General features: G+C 46.5%; 2 protein-coding genes across 2 annotated transcripts in view; one reads left to right on the top strand and one right to left on the bottom strand.

Moving 5' to 3' along the window:
* The window catches only part of LOC137544899 (protocadherin-9-like), a 1,465,400-nt gene that overhangs the window by 307,017 nt on the left and 1,141,896 nt on the right, over positions 1–16,487 (top strand). The gene's annotated exons all lie outside the window — the stretch shown is intronic.
* Positions 12,611–14,105, bottom strand: LOC137544162 (uncharacterized). Its single transcript, XM_068265238.1, has 2 exons — positions 14,029–14,105; positions 12,611–13,808 (listed from the first exon to the last, which is right to left on the bottom strand). Exon 2 carries the CDS (start codon positions 13,571–13,573, stop codon positions 12,761–12,763), a length of 813 nt encoding a protein of 270 aa, XP_068121339.1. The 5' UTR covers positions 13,574–13,808; positions 14,029–14,105; the 3' UTR covers positions 12,611–12,760.

Raw genomic sequence — 16,487 nt, 5'->3', positions numbered from 1 at the left:
GGCCCGGTCCACATTTGCATTTTTTTCCGGAACGTAACTGGAACGTATACTGTACAAACGGAACGGATGTGAATGGATCCAATGTTAACCTATGGATCAATTCACATGCGTCGTTTGGTATGGATACATTCTGTACGTTGCGGCCCCCGGATCCAAAAAATGCTGCAGGCCCTAATTTTACGGACCGTTCTGTCTAGCGGAACGAATCCGGCCAAAAAAATACTACAGCATTAGGGGCAATGGGAATCGGAACATTTCTTCACACTAATGGGGGCATGGGCCGATGCGATCCTGAGCAACGGGAGGGTGAGGGGAGGGTGCAGCAGCCGGGCGGGTGGGCTAGGGAGGCTTAATACATACCTTATCTTCATAGGCAGCCGGCGGTAGAGGCTTCCGTCTTCTTCCGCATCATGTGACTACATGATGCATCATGTGACTAGTCACAGCGGAAGAAGAGGAAGCCTCTACCGTCGGCTGCCCATGAAGAAAAGATATGTATTGATGAGTGAAAACGGATCCGATCAATCATTGATCAGATTCGTTTTCACTAATGTGAACAGGGCCACGGACGAGCCATCTGGATCCGGTGAAGCTGAGACCGTTCACCGGATCCGTTTGGCTGAAAACGCAAATGTGAACCGGGCCTTACAGTAGGTAGTAGAAATCTGACAGAAGCGACAGGTTTTGGGCTAGTCCATATCTTCATGGGGGGATTCTCAGGGATTTATTTATATTTTAAAAGCACTTAGTGAATGGCAGTTGCTCTGTCCAACTGCCAAAAAACTGTGTAGCAAGCAGGGAAGCTGGCCAGCATCATTGTTTAAATCCTTTTTAGGAAATATCTTTGTAAAGAATAAAAGCCTTGCTGAGAATCTGAGAATCCCCTATGAAGAGATGGACTAGTACAAAACCTGTCGCTTCTGTCAGATTTCTACTACCTACTGCAAGTGACAGCAACATAGGAGAAAAGTCATGTATGCCTCATTTTACTCTGGAAAAAAACGTACTTCTTATTTGTCTATGTTTGCACATATTTTAAATTTTAAACATTTTCACCATAGTGCCCCTTTAATGGACTAAAATCAGATGGATGCCTTGAGGGATAAAAAATGGCTTTAAAATAAACAGTCAAGTTACCATACAATTAATTTTTGTGACTTAGGGCTCTATTCACAAAGCATTACCGCATACGGTAATGCTGAAAACAACTGATTTTACTGATCACCTTCCCAAGTTACAATTCACTAAACCTATCTCTGCACAGAAAATCAGAGTTCCCGAGTAGTGAGGTAAATTACCGACTTGTGCAGTAATTTTCTCAGGAAATGTCACTACATGTCAAATCACAAAGATTTCCTCATTTAATTTACTACCCAAAAGTGTTCGGTATTTTTCACCAGCTCACAGCAGCCAATAACTTGCTCTCCCCATGCTGTCTCCATGTGGTGGATTTGACAGATGGCCTTTGGGGAGAGCCAGCAGGCAATAGGAAGAGCCACACAGCCTGCTTCTTCATTCTGATTTGATGCAATTGGGTATCAGATGGGTCTTTCCCAGTAACAAAGCAGAGGAAGCTGACAATTCTGAGGGTTTCCTGCATCCCTTTAGATGTGTACATCTGTATTCTAGCATACAGAAGAGCTCCCCCTGGTGGACACAGCACATCTAAAGGGATGACAGGCTGCATTGGTTAGAAAACTTCCGAGTCACACACACAGCTCCCTGCCTGCCCGCTGACCTGCTCCACGCTGGAAAGTGACACTTACCAAGCAGGGCTTAGTGATTTGAGGCGTGATTGTTCATTAAATTACCAAACTTCTGCCTCATGGGGGGAAACTTTAGAGAATGTGGAGAAAAGTTTTACCGAACTGCCCATGTTATTAGAGCCCGTAGTACTTTTCAAGCAGTAATACATTACACCGTTTAGTCAATTTACATATGAAACCCAGACCACTGTTTTTTTTGTTTGTTTTTGTTTGTTTTTTTTTAAGGTTTTTTTTTTACGTTTTGGTTTAAAATACCATTTTTTTAAACCCATATAATCTAACCTGTTATGCCTGGTACACACAATGAGATTTTCTGGCAGGTTTACTGCCAGATTGATTATTTCCAACATGTCCAATCTGATTTCCAATTGATTTTCTAATCACTTCTATGGAAAATCAATAGGACATATTGATTGGAAATAATCAATCTGGCATTAAATACGCCAGAAACTCTCATTGTGTGTACCAGTACTACCAGGCATATAAGGGAATCTGATATGAAAATAAACTTATGAGATAATGAATTGTATGTGTAGTACAGCTAAGAAATAGAACATTAGTAGCAAAGAACAGAGTCTCATATTTTGCTATTTAGCACAGCAGAGCGCTCAACAACTCAATTAGATTTTGGACTGCATGTGCCACCTCCACATGTAAAGAAACCAGGAGTCAACCTCCAACATTAAAGTTCATTCTATACACTCTTAAAATGGTAAAATGAATAAAAGTCCACAGTTCTTCATATCCTTTATATGCCGTTAATGGCAGTAACATTATACGCTCACCAGATCACTTGGCCAACCACTAAGGATCAGCATTCATGTTTTTTGGGCCTTGCCCGCTCCCCACTCGCTTATATCTACCGGCTGGGACTCCTCAAACGTCATGTACATACGGAAGAGACTAGGGTACAGCAATAGTGTGATACCACCTGGTTATGTAACATTCAATACCACCAGTGCTCCCAGTATGCTCCAATATCACCTTGCGTGCCTCCACCAGATAAGCACTCAAGCCTCTCACCAGATATGGACGCAGACCCATCACAGACTAGCACTTCAGCGCTTTTTGTATATATGACTTCCTCCAACAAAGATGGTCCTAAGACTCAAGGAAGGTGTAACATAGTGTAACTCCATTTATCAGTATCAAATATGAAAAGATAGTGCACTTACAAACAATCCATAAAATATGTGCATGTAAAATTTCCCTCGAGGATATTCAGCGTCTAACCGGCTCCTGTAGTCTCATACTGTTTCCAGTACAGGAAGAGTTAAGAAACTTCACTTCTTATCTATGCAAAAGAGCTTCTCCGACTCATCGTGGGTCAGAGACAGTCCTATTGTCTCAGGATAGAAATACTAGGCAGAAACAATAGCGTTGCGGAAAACGCAGTGAAAACGCACATAATGCAAGTGAATGGGCCGCATGAATAAACGCATGTGTTTGCGTTCTGCAATGTACATTTTTAAAAACGCTGGTCTTGTTGCATATTTTTTCAAAATGCATGTAAAGTGCACATAATGAAAGTCAATGGTAACGTAGAGGTATTACATTTTAGTGCGTTTTTTATGTGTTCTTTATGCATTTTTTATGCGTTTAAAAAAAAGAAAACAAGTTTAATGATCTATTTCCGCTCCCTAATGCCTTCCTAGTGATTTGTATAAAATGCATAAAAAAGTATTCAAAACGCATACAAAACGCATATGCATTTTATATATGTAAACTGCAAATGCAATGCATTAAAATGTACCCAAAATGCTAGAAAAACGTGCTGGAAAAAAACGCAGAGCGCAAACACACAGAAAATGCACTAAAAACAAATAAACGCATATGCAAAACGCTACTTTTCCTGCACTACCTAGTGTGTTCCCAGCCTCAAGTATTTATACATCAAATAAACAGTGCAAGACAGTTTAAGATAAGGTTTTACTGCAGGGGAGTTCAAAGAGTCATTCGTTCTGCTCTGTTTCATAGTTTAAAATACAGTGTGTGATATGTAATTGCAAATATGATAGAATGACACAATGTAATAATAAAAAAAGCAAGAAAAAATGAGACTCCTTTTTTTCTTTGCTACTAATGTTCTATTAACTATCAGTATTACACATACAATTCATTATATTATACGTTTGTTTTTGTTTTTTTTTGCTTCACTGTCACTTAAAAGGAGTCATCAGGCAAATAATAGGAAAGCCGATTTACTTACCTGGGGCTTTGTGCACGGTGCAGGGGATGACCTCAAGGTCCTGCGCAGTATGCCACAGACAACGTGGGCTTGAATGACAGTGGTACTTCACACAGGCCCAGTAAGGACGACCTTGAGGTCGCCCTCTGCACAATGCGGGGACCCGAATGGAGCTGTCAGCGCTGGACAGACAGCTGCAAGAGGCTGGAGAAAGCGCCAGGAAAGTAAATTGGCTTTCCTATTATTTGCCAGATGGCTCCTTTAACTAGCATCCCCCCCCCCCCTTATACTTTAGCTGGAACAGTTGCTAGCATCATAGTATGCACATTTTATCATATAGTGCTTGCATATGGGAACAGGGTATTGGAATAAACTTTAGAATCTTTAGAAAAAGCTATCCATCCTCCCTGCTGCTCCTGCCTAATTTGACTTCCATCCTGTGATAATATCACCTATCCTTTTCCTTAGTTTTTATTTACACTACAATGTGTGAAAGACAGGCAGCCAGAGCAGACAGTGCACCTGGCTGGAGAGGATATATCCCTCTACAGATGCAGCTAAGGATGATCTTAATCTGATAATTACAATTATGCAAACTTTAGTGTACATTTTTGCAATCACAGCCATACGTAATTATGTACTTTACGTACTTTAGCGCTTATTAGCAAACCCCCTATACATGCTATCATCACCAAAATTACTATGTAAGTGCAAAGGAAAAATGTTTTTAAACTCAGAAAAACGACCGATTAAAAACAATTTTTCCTTTGCATTTTTAAAATCAATTTTCTCAAAAATGACAAGGCCTTTCTGATTTTTTTTTAGCATGTATGGGGGCTTTGCTATTAAGCGCTAAAGTCGGAGCAACATTTCGTGAAAATTATGCTAAATTGCAAAATTACAGCACCACCTGATTACATTTACAAACAAAAATAATTATGATTTTACTTGAAATTTTCCATTTCAATTTTTCATTGTAATTGCGAATTATAATGAGGAATTATGATTATGTAAAATGTGTGCTCATCACAAGATGCAGCTTTAAAATGGACCAATCAGATGAAAGGCCTGGTGCACACCAATACACACTAGCAGATCCGCAAAATGCTAGCAGATTTTGAAACGCTTTTTCTTATTTTTCTGTAGCGTTTCAGCTAGCGTTTTGCGGTTTTGTGAAGCATTTTTGGTGTAGTAGATTTCAGATATTGTTACAGTAAAGCTGTTACTGAACAGCTTCTGTAACAAAACCGCCTGCAAAACCGCTCTGAACTGCCGTTTTTCAGAGCGGTTTGCGTTTTTCCTATACTTAACATTGAGGCAGAAAAGCATCCACAATCCAAAAAATGCCTCACCCCGGGAGTATGCGTTTCTGCAAAACGCCTCCCGCTCTGGTGTGAACCACCCCATTGAGATACATTGACCAAGCGTATCCACAGCCGCAAGCGGCTGCAGAAATGCTGAAAGAGCTGCTCGGTGTGCACCAGCCCTAAGAGAGATTATATGTAAGTGGTCCATTTTCAAGCTGCATAAGTTTGCATTAAAATTACCATAAACTTAGCATCAATGTAGAATTATTTACATCTCATTGAATATCCCTATAATCATAATACCATCAATTTAGCAGTTACTTATTTAGTCTACTACCCACTGAAATAATCAAAATCTATTAGAACCTCTCGCAATAACAATCGTTCAGCTCTGTATTCTCTTGGTAGAGTCTGCCTGTCCACTCTGATATTCTCCACCCAGAGTCTTCATTTAGGGGTTAATACTGGTCAGATGCTGGCAGGCTGTCCTGTCATATTTCTGTTAGTACTGAATGTACCAGCAGTGTGGGTGGTTTACTGAAGAAAATATGCTATAAAGATTTGCTGTCTTGATTTCTAACATTCAGTCAGGCACTGAGAAAAAATAGGATGTTCAGCGCACATTACTGCTAAATGTTTTTTCAGTGGATTTTCAATTCTCTTCACAGCAGATTTACTTCAACAATCACCTGCACAGTTACTAAAGTCTGTTGATCTGCCAGATATCTGCTAGATCAATCTGCCAATATGTGGTCATCATAAACAGTGACTTTGAAAGGAATTTCAGGATGGAGTGGCAGACAATATCAAATGTTTTGCAGTGTTTAGATGGATCGGAGTGAAGGAAAAACATTGGTGGTATAACAGGTGAGCAGCTGGTGTCCAAAATGTGGGGTTCTGAGCTGCCTACAACACAAAATAAAGGAGAAAGAAGCAGCTTAATTGCAAGTTGCAGAAGCAAACAATTATGAAATGTTACTATATTAACAATTTGGAACATCTAAAATGTACTTATTACTGCAATTTATATTTAAAGGACATGTCTGAGGAGCTTGAAAGTAAAAAAAATCCACTTACCTGGGGCTTCCTCCAGCCCCTGCCAGCCATCCTGTGCCCTCGCTGCACTACAGCTCCGCTCCCCACCGGTGGCCCGGGGTCCTCTCACGTACAGGAGGCCTACTTGCGCTCCAACGTGCGGTGGTGACGTCAGCTGGCCTGTACTGTGCAGGCTTGTGCAGTACAGTCCGGATGCCACCAGTGTGACTCCATGACACAGGACAGCTGCCAGGGGCTGGAGAAAGCCTGTCAATCAAGCCCACGTTGTACGCGACTTACTGCACCTGCGCAGCTGTGTACAAAGTGGGCTTGATTGACAGCGACAGTTTGCGCAGGCGCAGTGAGGACGACCTCGGGGTCGGCCTTCGCATCGTGCGCGGAGTCTAGGATGGCAGGGGAGAGTGGAGCGGTTGGCGTGGGACAGTCGGCTGCTAGGCGCTGGAGAAAGCCCCAGGTGAGTAAAGCTTTTTTTTTTTTGCCTGATAACTCCATTAACCTTCCTGGCGGTAACCCCGAATGTAGTTCGGGGTAAGCCGCGCAGGAGGTTTTCTCAGGCCCTGCTGGGCCGATTTGCTTCATTTTTTTTTTTTTTTGCTGAACGCAGCTAGCACTTGATCGCCACTATCCGTCGCGTCGCGCAACCCTCCCCCCCCCCCCAGACCCCGTGCGCTGCCTGGCCAATCAGTGCCAGGCAGCGCTGAGGGGTGGATCGGGACTCCCAATGACGTCACGACGTCGCTGATGTCGGTGACGTCATCCCGCCCCGTCACCATGGCGACGGGGAAGCCCTCCAGGAAATCCCGTTCTTTGAATGGGATTTCCTGATCGGAGATCGCCGAAGGCGATCGAAGCGGGCGGGGGAATGCCGCTGAGCAGCGACTATCATGTAGCAAGCCTTGGGCTCGCTACATGATTTAAAAAAAAAGAAAAAAAAAACTGCTGCGCTGCCTCCTGGCGGAAATCATTAGACCGCCAGGAGAGTTAAGATAACCCTGAGGCCAACTTGAAGGAAAAAATTACTGGTAGATAATTACCAAAGAAGAGGGAGGCCTCTTCAGAGGCTTCCCACATCCTCCAGGAGACCACTGCTGCAGCCCGGGACCCTTTTGATGATTGTAACCACACTCCTCCTAATGCAAGAGAACCGCTGTGCTGCACCCGCATGAGTATGGCCACACTTGTGCAGCAGCTCTGAAGTATTGCACATGTGCAGCATGCATGAAGAGAAGCATGGCATGTAACATACACAAAATCTTGTCAGCAGAGCAGGATCATCCGCCAGGCAACCTAGGCAGGTGCCTGGGGCCTAGTGGGTGTGAAGGGGCCCACCAGCCACCTTCTCTGACCTCTCCACTTGAGCTTACCAAAAAGACCACAAGGAGGCCCCAAATCTGCTACCTTGCCTAGGGCCACATTACATCTTTTAGTATATATATATATATATATATATATATATATACTAACTAATATATAAAACTTCACCTCAGGTACACCGACTTTAAAGGGAACCTGAGGTGGAGGCTGTCATTTTTTTTTTAAATTATACCAGTTGCCTGGCAGTTTTCCTGATCCTCTGCCTCTATTACTTTTATCCATAGACCCTTAAAAAGTATGCAGCAGATCAGGTATTGATCTAGATTAGCTATATGCTTGTTCTGGGGTTTTGACTCAGACAGTACTTATGCCAGAAAATCAAACGGACTGCCAGGCAACTGGCATTGTTTACAAGGAAATCAATATGGCAGCCTCCATATCCCTCTCACCCTGGCTTCCCTTTAAAGAAAACCTGTACTGAAAATAAAAGTCAAAATAAGCATACACAAGTCCTACTTACCTTCCATGTAGTCTACTCCTCAGTGTCTTTCTCCTGTCCCGCGTCCTGTTTGTTCACTATGGTCAATTTTCCGTCCTCCATTTTGAAAATAGCCATTACCCCATAACAGCTTTCTGGTCAGCACACAGTTAAACTGTAACATCGCCCAATTGAGCCATAGGGAAACATGAACATTACCTGGTACATCCGTTTTCCTCTCAGCTATAACTGACAGCAACTGATATTTTACTGACAGCAACTGATATATTTCAGATCTGACAAAATATTGTCAGAACTGGAAGGGATTTATTGTCAGAAGAAAATGGTGAGCCTCTGAGAGGAACTGATGGCAAGGTAACTCTGTAATGTTCATTTGAAGTTACCTCATGTGTTTATTTTAAATATTTTTACTCAGTACAGGTTCTCTTTAAGTTCACAGTATATACATGGAGTGCAGAACACAAAGCTACTGCTACATCCTTCAGCCTAAAAATGATGAAAGAGTTAAGAAATAAAGTGCATCACAATTAGTGCTGCTGCTTATTCCTCTAACTAACAAGAAAACAGCAGTAACTTCCCAGGTGTTTCAGCCTGAAAAGATAGTTTATTATCAGTACTAAGCATCCCATGTTGTGAAAATCATTATTTCTTCCTGAGAAAAGTCCCAGTACAGTAATGCATTTAAAATTACAAATACATGTCAGCCATGCTAAAATTGGAGAGTGAATTAATGAGTTCCAAAGTGTTATATTTCTAAAAGAATAACAGATCCGGACAGGACATGTTTCTCTGGCTGCGATGCATGGAGAACATCTGACCCCTTTCCATCAGGCACTGGGCCGCACAGAAAATGATACAGGGTTATAACCTGCGGAGACACGGAACACGGGAGCTTTTTGGACTGGGTCAAGCAAACAGGATAAGACAACCGTTAATAATCTTAACCAAGTTTGCATGAAGCCCAGTTGTTAGTATAAATAAAGCAATACACATAATCAGTTCTTTAAAGTGTATGTTAATGAAAAATGTTGTCCTCCCAGGCCACCCGGATCCTCTGCTAGGTGGCCTGGTAATTTGGCCAGTCGTCGTAGGCACAGAATGGCCACACACGCTCCCCTGCTGCGCTTCCTGTGAGCGGGAGCGGGCACGCGCATGCCCGAGCTGGGCATGCGCAGTTCCCCCAACCAGCTGAATTACCGTCCCACCTAGCGGATGATTGAGGCATTCTGGGAGTATGGCAAGGGTCCAATGAGGCTGAAAGGGGCTGGAGGAAATCCCAGGTATATATATATATATATATATTTTTCTTCTAAGGCCCCGTTCACACTTGCGGTTTTGCGAAAACCGCACCGGATGTCCGGACCGCACCGGAGCCGGATCGGACCTGAACCGTACGGTTCCTGTCCGGATCCGGTCCGGATCCGGTCCGGTTGCATACGGTTTCCGTGCGGTATGAACACGGTTGCGGTCCGGATCCGGATTCTTAAAGAGATAACAACCTGTATAAATACCTGGGGTTCTGGGAGGTCAGCAGAAGCTCTGGGGTCATTGTTGGAGACAGCTGGACGTGTGGAGACCATCCTTGGATACAGAGACAGCAGTTGGGACCATGGATCCAGTCATTTTTTACGCTTATTACCTGGGAATTCTCTCCTTCCTGTTGTTTACCTACTACTATGTGGGGAGAAGGCGTGCTCCTCGCAGGAGATGGTGGGTGCACCCTCTACTAGCCAGGAGGCAGAGGAAGGGAGAGTTCCAGGCCCTCTACCGGGACCTCAGACGACACCCACAGAAGTTCTACAGCTACACTCGGATGTCTATTCCCCTGTAAGTATCTAGGCCTAAATACACCAACCCCCACCATCCCTAAACACCCCACCCTCACCCCCACAACACCTCATCCCTGTATACCTAGCTAAACACACCACCCTGACCCCCACACCCCTGTATACCTAGCTATACACTACACCCCCACCCTCCACAACACTCCCAAACCTCTGTAAACACACCTCCCCCATCCTCCACCCAACACCTTGTCCCACAACATACTTTACAGCTTCTTCCTTTACATCTCCTGACAGGTTTGATACCCTTTTGGAGATGGTGAAGGATGACCTTAGGAAGAAGGATACCACGTTCAGGAGAGCAGTCACACCACAAGAACAACTACTCATCACACTGAGGTATGTAAAAACAAAATTTTTTATTGCAAAAACAACCACTTTCCAACATGGAAACATTCTTCCAACATGGAAGACAAAAAAATAACATATCAATGGTATAGCCCGGTCAGTTTTAAGGAACACCAACCACCAACTTTGTGCTGGAAGAGTTGCAGGGCATAGCTGCCCAAGTGTCTTTCGGGGACACCAGTACCTAATATTAAAGTGCTTTAAAAACCTAACCACTGGCACAGGACCCTCTGAGCCATGGATGAAGGACACAGGGCAGTGAAAAGGCTAGGCCTCTCACCGACCAGTGAAGGTGTCCTTCATCCATGGCTCCAAGGGTCTTGTGCAAGTGGTTAGGAACAAGAACAAAGTGGGAGCAAGAGGAACCGATGGCAGAGGTGCATGACTACAGGTGCAGTGCAACAGGCACAAGGTTGTGACCCAGGTAGTGTCTTTCGGGGACACCAGGCCCTAATAAATTGAAGTGCTTTAAAAACCTAACCACTGGCACATGACCCTCTGAGCCATGGATGAAGGACACAGGGCAGTGAAAAGGCTAGGCCTCTCACCGACCAGTCAAGGTGTCCTTCATCCATGGCTCCAAGGGTCTTGTGCAAGTGGTTAGGAACAAGAACAAAGTGAGGAGCAAGAGGAACCGATGGCAGAGGTGCATGACTACAGGTGCAGTGCAACAGGCACAAGGTTGTGACCCAGGTAGTGTCTTTCGGGGACACCAGGCCCTAATAAATTGAAGTGCTTTAAAAACCTAACCACTGGCACATGACCCTCTGAGCCATGGATGAAGGACACAGGGCAGTGAAAAGGCTAGGCCTCTCACCGACCAGTCAAGGTGTCCTTCATCCATGGCTCCAAGGGTCTTGTGCAAGTGGTTAGGAACAAGAACAAAGTGAGGAGCAAGAGGAACCGATGGCAGAGGTGCATGACTACAGGTGCAGTGCAACAGGCACAAGGTTGTGACCCAGGTAGTGTCTTTCGGGGACACCAGGCCCTAATAAATTGAAGTGCTTTAAAAACCTAACCACTGGCACATGACCCTCTGAGCCATGGATGAAGGACACAGGGCAGTGAAAAGGCTAGGCCTCTCACCGACCAGTCAAGGTGTCCTTCATCCATGGCTCCAAGGGTCTTGTGCAAGTGGTTAGGAACAAGAACAAAGTGAGGAGCAAGAGGAACCGATGGCAGAGGTGCATGACTACAGGTGCAGTGCAACAGGCACAAGGTTGTGACCCAGGTAGTGTCTTTCGGGGACACCAGGCCCTAATAAATTGAAGTGCTTTAAAAACCTAACCACTGGCACATGACCCTCTGAGCCATGGATGAAGGACACAGGGCAGTGAAAAGGCTAGGCCTCTCACCGACCAGTCAAGGTGTCCTTCATCCATGGCTCCAAGGGTCTTGTGCAAGTGGTTAGGAACAAGAACAAAGTGAGGAGCAAGAGGAACCGATGGCAGAGGTGCATGACTACAGGTGCAGTGCAACAGGCACAAGGTTGTGACCCAGGTAGTGTCTTTCGGGGACACCAGGCCCTAATAAATTGAAGTGCTTTAAAAACCTAACCACTGGCACATGACCCTCTGAGCCATGGATGAAGGACACAGGGCAGTGAAAAGGCTAGGCCTCTCACCGACCAGTCAAGGTGTCCTTCATCCATGGCTCCAAGGGTCTTGTGCAAGTGGTTAGGAACAAGAACAAAGTGAGGAGCAAGAGGAACCGATGGCAGAGGTGCATGACTACAGGTGCAGTGCAACAGGCACAAGGTTGTGACCCAGGTAGTGTCTTTCGGGGACACCAGGCCCTAATAAATTGAAGTGCTTTAAAAACCTAACCACTGGCACATGACCCTCTGAGCCATGGATGAAGGACACAGGGCAGTGAAAAGGCTAGGCCTCTCACCGACCAGTCAAGGTGTCCTTCACCCATGGCTCCAAGGGTCTTGTGCAAGTGATTAGGATCAACAAAGTAAGGAACAAGAGGAATCAAAGGCACAGGTGCAGGACTACAGGTGCAGTGCAACAGGCACAAGGTTGTGACCCAGGTAGTGTCTTTTGGGGACACCAGGCCCTAAATTATTAGTGCTTCTAAAACCTAACGACTGGCACAGGACCCTCTGAGCCATGGATGAAGGACACAGGTCAGTGAAAAGGCTAGGCCTCTCACCGACCAGTGAAGGTGTCCTTCACCCATGGCTCCAAGGGTCTTGTGCAAGTGATTAGGATCAACAAAGTAAGGAACAAGAGGAATCAAAGGCACAGGTGCAGGACTACAGGTGCAGTGCAACAGGCACAAGGTTGTGACCCAGGTAGTGTCTTTTGGGGACACCAGGCCCTAAAGTTCAAGTCCAGCAAAACCAAAAGTTAAAAAGCCCTGTGATGGTATCCTTCCTCCGAGGATCGTAGGTATTCAGAGGAGCATGTCCAGGAACAATTTGACTTTTTTTTTCAAATTGTATCGGCACCACTACTAGAAAAGGTGGGAGTTGCTGCCTGGAAATCTGGACTCTCTTGGGTGCTGGTCGTGGATGAGCTGGACCCTGACAGCGGTGGCCCATATTGACTGCCTCTGTAGCCGGTGTACATCTGTGATGATTGCCAGGTGGGCACCGCTGTTGGTTGTGGGGGTCTAAAAATTGGTGGTTGCAATAATGGCGTGTCCATGTGCTGTTTAATCACCTCCAGCAAATTGGAATGGCACGCCATCAGGTTTTGTGAAGGCACCTTTTCAAGATATGGTATTAGAGACATCACAGTGTGAAAACACGGGTGTGCCTGCAATTTCAGTAGTTCCTTGCTTTGTTGATGCATTTGCTGCATCATGTTCTGCAGCTGGCCCACCGACTGATGATGCTGCGCACGCAGTTGGTCGATTTCTCCTCTGTGCATCTCATGCATCATTTTAAGCTCGTCCCTGTAGTGCCCATGTACAGCGTCGAGCTCACATTGCAGTGAAGTGATGTGGGACTTGTACTGCTCCATGATATGGCCCCTGTCCTCATCTTGCAACTGCCGGGTTATGAGAGTTTGGTGGCTCTGAAGAATCCCGAGAAGTCCGGAGACAGCCCCGGACATCTCGGACTCTGTCTCTCTCCTTGTTGGGGGGAGGGTACCTCGACGCCTCACTGGTGTGGTGGTCCTCACTGGTGGTGTGGCAGCATCTTCCCGTCCTCTGGCCTGTGTCGGGGTTGCCCTGCGCGCTGGTTGTGCTGCAGTCTCTCGGTGCTCCTCACTTTGTTCTTGTTCCCCTGGAGCTTCCATAGCGGTCGATTGTGGAGGTTCAGCTTCTTCCACACTCGGTCCTGCAACCTCAACATCCAAGCTCTCTTCTGCCAAGTCATCATCAAAGGACGGAGTTGTGATGAAGGACTCCCTCCTCCTACTCCTCGCCTCGGGGCAATAGGTTACATCGGCGACGTCATCATCCACCAAGCTCTCCTCACTGCTGAACCGTGCCTCCTGGGTCGGTTCCTCTTGCTCCAAATTGTCTTCAGTCCTGTAGATAAAAAAAATATTTATTGGTGTGCCAAACAGCATGTGGCGTCAATTCACAGAGCTAGCAAACACTAGCAATCACTTTATCACCCGTTTCTACCCAACATTTGATAAAGCTTGTGAGAAAAGTTCGCTAGCCATGGGAATTGAGGCCATAGCAATACATGGCCGAAGTCATGGTAAATGAGCTCTCAGTTCCTGCCCACAGTAGTGGTACTTACAGTCTAGGTTCCAGGCTTGCATTGATGAAAGACAATTGCTTGGCAAATTGGTAGTCTTTTTGTCGCCTTCCCCCGCCACTGCCACTTCGTTCGGCAAGTTTTTTCTTCCGTAGCCATTTCACATATGCATCCCGTATATTGCGCCACCTTGTCTTGTACCTTTCTCCTGTAACGACATGAAAAATTGATTTCGATTATTTCTCTTGTAGGTACATCGCAACTGGACAAACATATACATCGCTACATGTCACATTTCGTATTGGGAAGAGCACGGTGGCAGGCATCGTCGTGAGGACTTCGAGGATCCTTTGGACGCGACTGAGGGCCAGATACATGCCTGTGCCGGACACCACGAAATGGGAGGAGATCGCCCAGGGCTTCTGGACCGAGTGCAAGTTTCCTAATTGTGTTGGCGCACTGGATGGGAAACACATCCGGATTCAGAAACCCGTGGGGAGTGGCAGCCATTATTTCAACTATAAAAAATACTTCAGCATTGTTCTAATGGCAGTGGCAGATGCGGACTACAAGTTTGTGTACGTGGATGTGGGGTCGTACGGTAGTTCCAATGACTCTGGAATTTTCCAGCGTACGACCCTTTGCCGGCTGATGGAGGAAGGCAGACTGCGTCTCCCCCGTGACAGACCCTGGCCTGGGACAAGGGCACCGGCCTACCCCTATGTGTTTGTGGGGGACGAGGCCTTCGCCCTGTCCGACCATGTAATGCGTCCGTACCCAGACAGGGGACTTGATGCCAGCCAGCTACACTTCAATGCTCGGTTGAGCCGTGCAAGGAGAATGGTGGAGTGCACATTTGGGATCCTGGTGTCAAAGTGGAGGGTGTTCCACACGCCCATGCTGCTGAAACCGGGCAACGCAGTTGTCGTGGTGAAGGCAGCATGCATCCTCCACAACTTTGTGCGGCAGGAGGAAAGAGAGACTCCGGAACCCCCGAATGTGCTTCCACTAATGCCCCTGCGGAGGTATGCAACCAGGCCAAGGGTAGTGTCACTGCGGAACAGGGACCAACTGAGACTTTATTTTACCACACCACCTGGACGAGGGTGAATGTTTGGTTTTTAATATGTTTTGTTGAAATGTGTTTATTTTGGAGTTTCAAGTTTGAGTGATTTTAAATGTATTAATTTTTTACAATAAATTGATGTATAATAATTGGTCATTGTGTATGTTTTATGTGCACAGGTGGGGTACATCGCAGGTGGGTGGGATACATCACAGGTGGGTGGGATACATCACAGGTGGGTGGGATACAACACAGGTGGGGTACAGGTGGGTGGGATACATCACAGGTGGGGTACAGGTGGGTGGGATACAACACAGGTGGGTGGGATACATCACAGGTGGGGTAGAGGTGGGTGGGATACAACACAGGTGGGGTACAGGTGGGTGGGATACATCACAGGTGGGGTACAGGTGGGTGGGATACATCACAGGTGGGGTACAGGTGGGTGGGATACATCACAGGTGGGGTACAGGTGGGTGGGATACAACACAGGTGGGTGGGATACATCACAGGTGGGGTAGAGGTGGGTGGGATACAACACAGATGGGGTACATCGCAGGTGGGTGGGATACATCACAGGTGGGTGGGATACATCACAGGTGGGTGGGATACATCACAGGTGGGGTACAGGTGGGTGGGATACATCACAGGTGGGGTACAGGTGGGTGGGATACAACACAGGTGGGTGGGATACATCACAGGTGGGGTAGAGGTGGGTGGGATACAACACAGGTGGGGTACATCGCAGGTGGGTGGGATACATCACAGGTGGGTGGGATACATCACAGGTGGGGTACAGGTGGGTGGGATACAACACAGGTGGGTGGGATACATCACAGGTGGGGTAGAGGTGGGTGGGATACAACACAGGTGGGGTACAGGTGGGTGGGATACATCACAGGTGGGGTACAGGTGGGTGGGATACATCACAGGTGGGGTACAGGTGGGTGGGATACATCACAGGTGGGGTACAGGTGGGTGGGATACATCACAGGTGGGGTACAGGTGGGTGGGATACATCACAGGTGGGGTACAGGTGGGTGGGATACATCACAGGTGGGGTACAGGTGGGTGGGATACATCACAGGTGGGGTACAGGTGGGTGGGATACATCACAGGTGGGGTACAGGTGGGTGGGATACATCACAGGTGGGGTACAGGTGGGTGGGATACATCACAGGTGGGGTACAGGTGGGTGGGGAACAGGTGGGTGGGCCACGGGTGGGTGGGCAACACGTGGGTGACACAAATCCATAGCAAAAGTTGAATACATCACAAGCTTAAACCACAAGCCCCCCCCCCCCCCCCAAAAAAAAACGTCTAGTCAACATACCCTCTGTGCCTTGCTGTCTCTTGCTCAAGTTCTCAAAGTCCTCCACATACAGCTTGGCAATTTTTTTCCACAGGCCTCTGCATTTTTTGATGTTGCTGTGGT

The sequence above is a fragment of the Hyperolius riggenbachi genome, chromosome 2 (genome assembly GCF_040937935.1).
Source record: "Hyperolius riggenbachi isolate aHypRig1 chromosome 2, aHypRig1.pri, whole genome shotgun sequence".
Taxonomy (NCBI): Eukaryota; Metazoa; Chordata; class Amphibia; order Anura; family Hyperoliidae; genus Hyperolius; species Hyperolius riggenbachi.
Note: the sequence above shows the minus strand (reverse complement) of the source record. Positions and strands in the feature narration are given on the sequence as shown.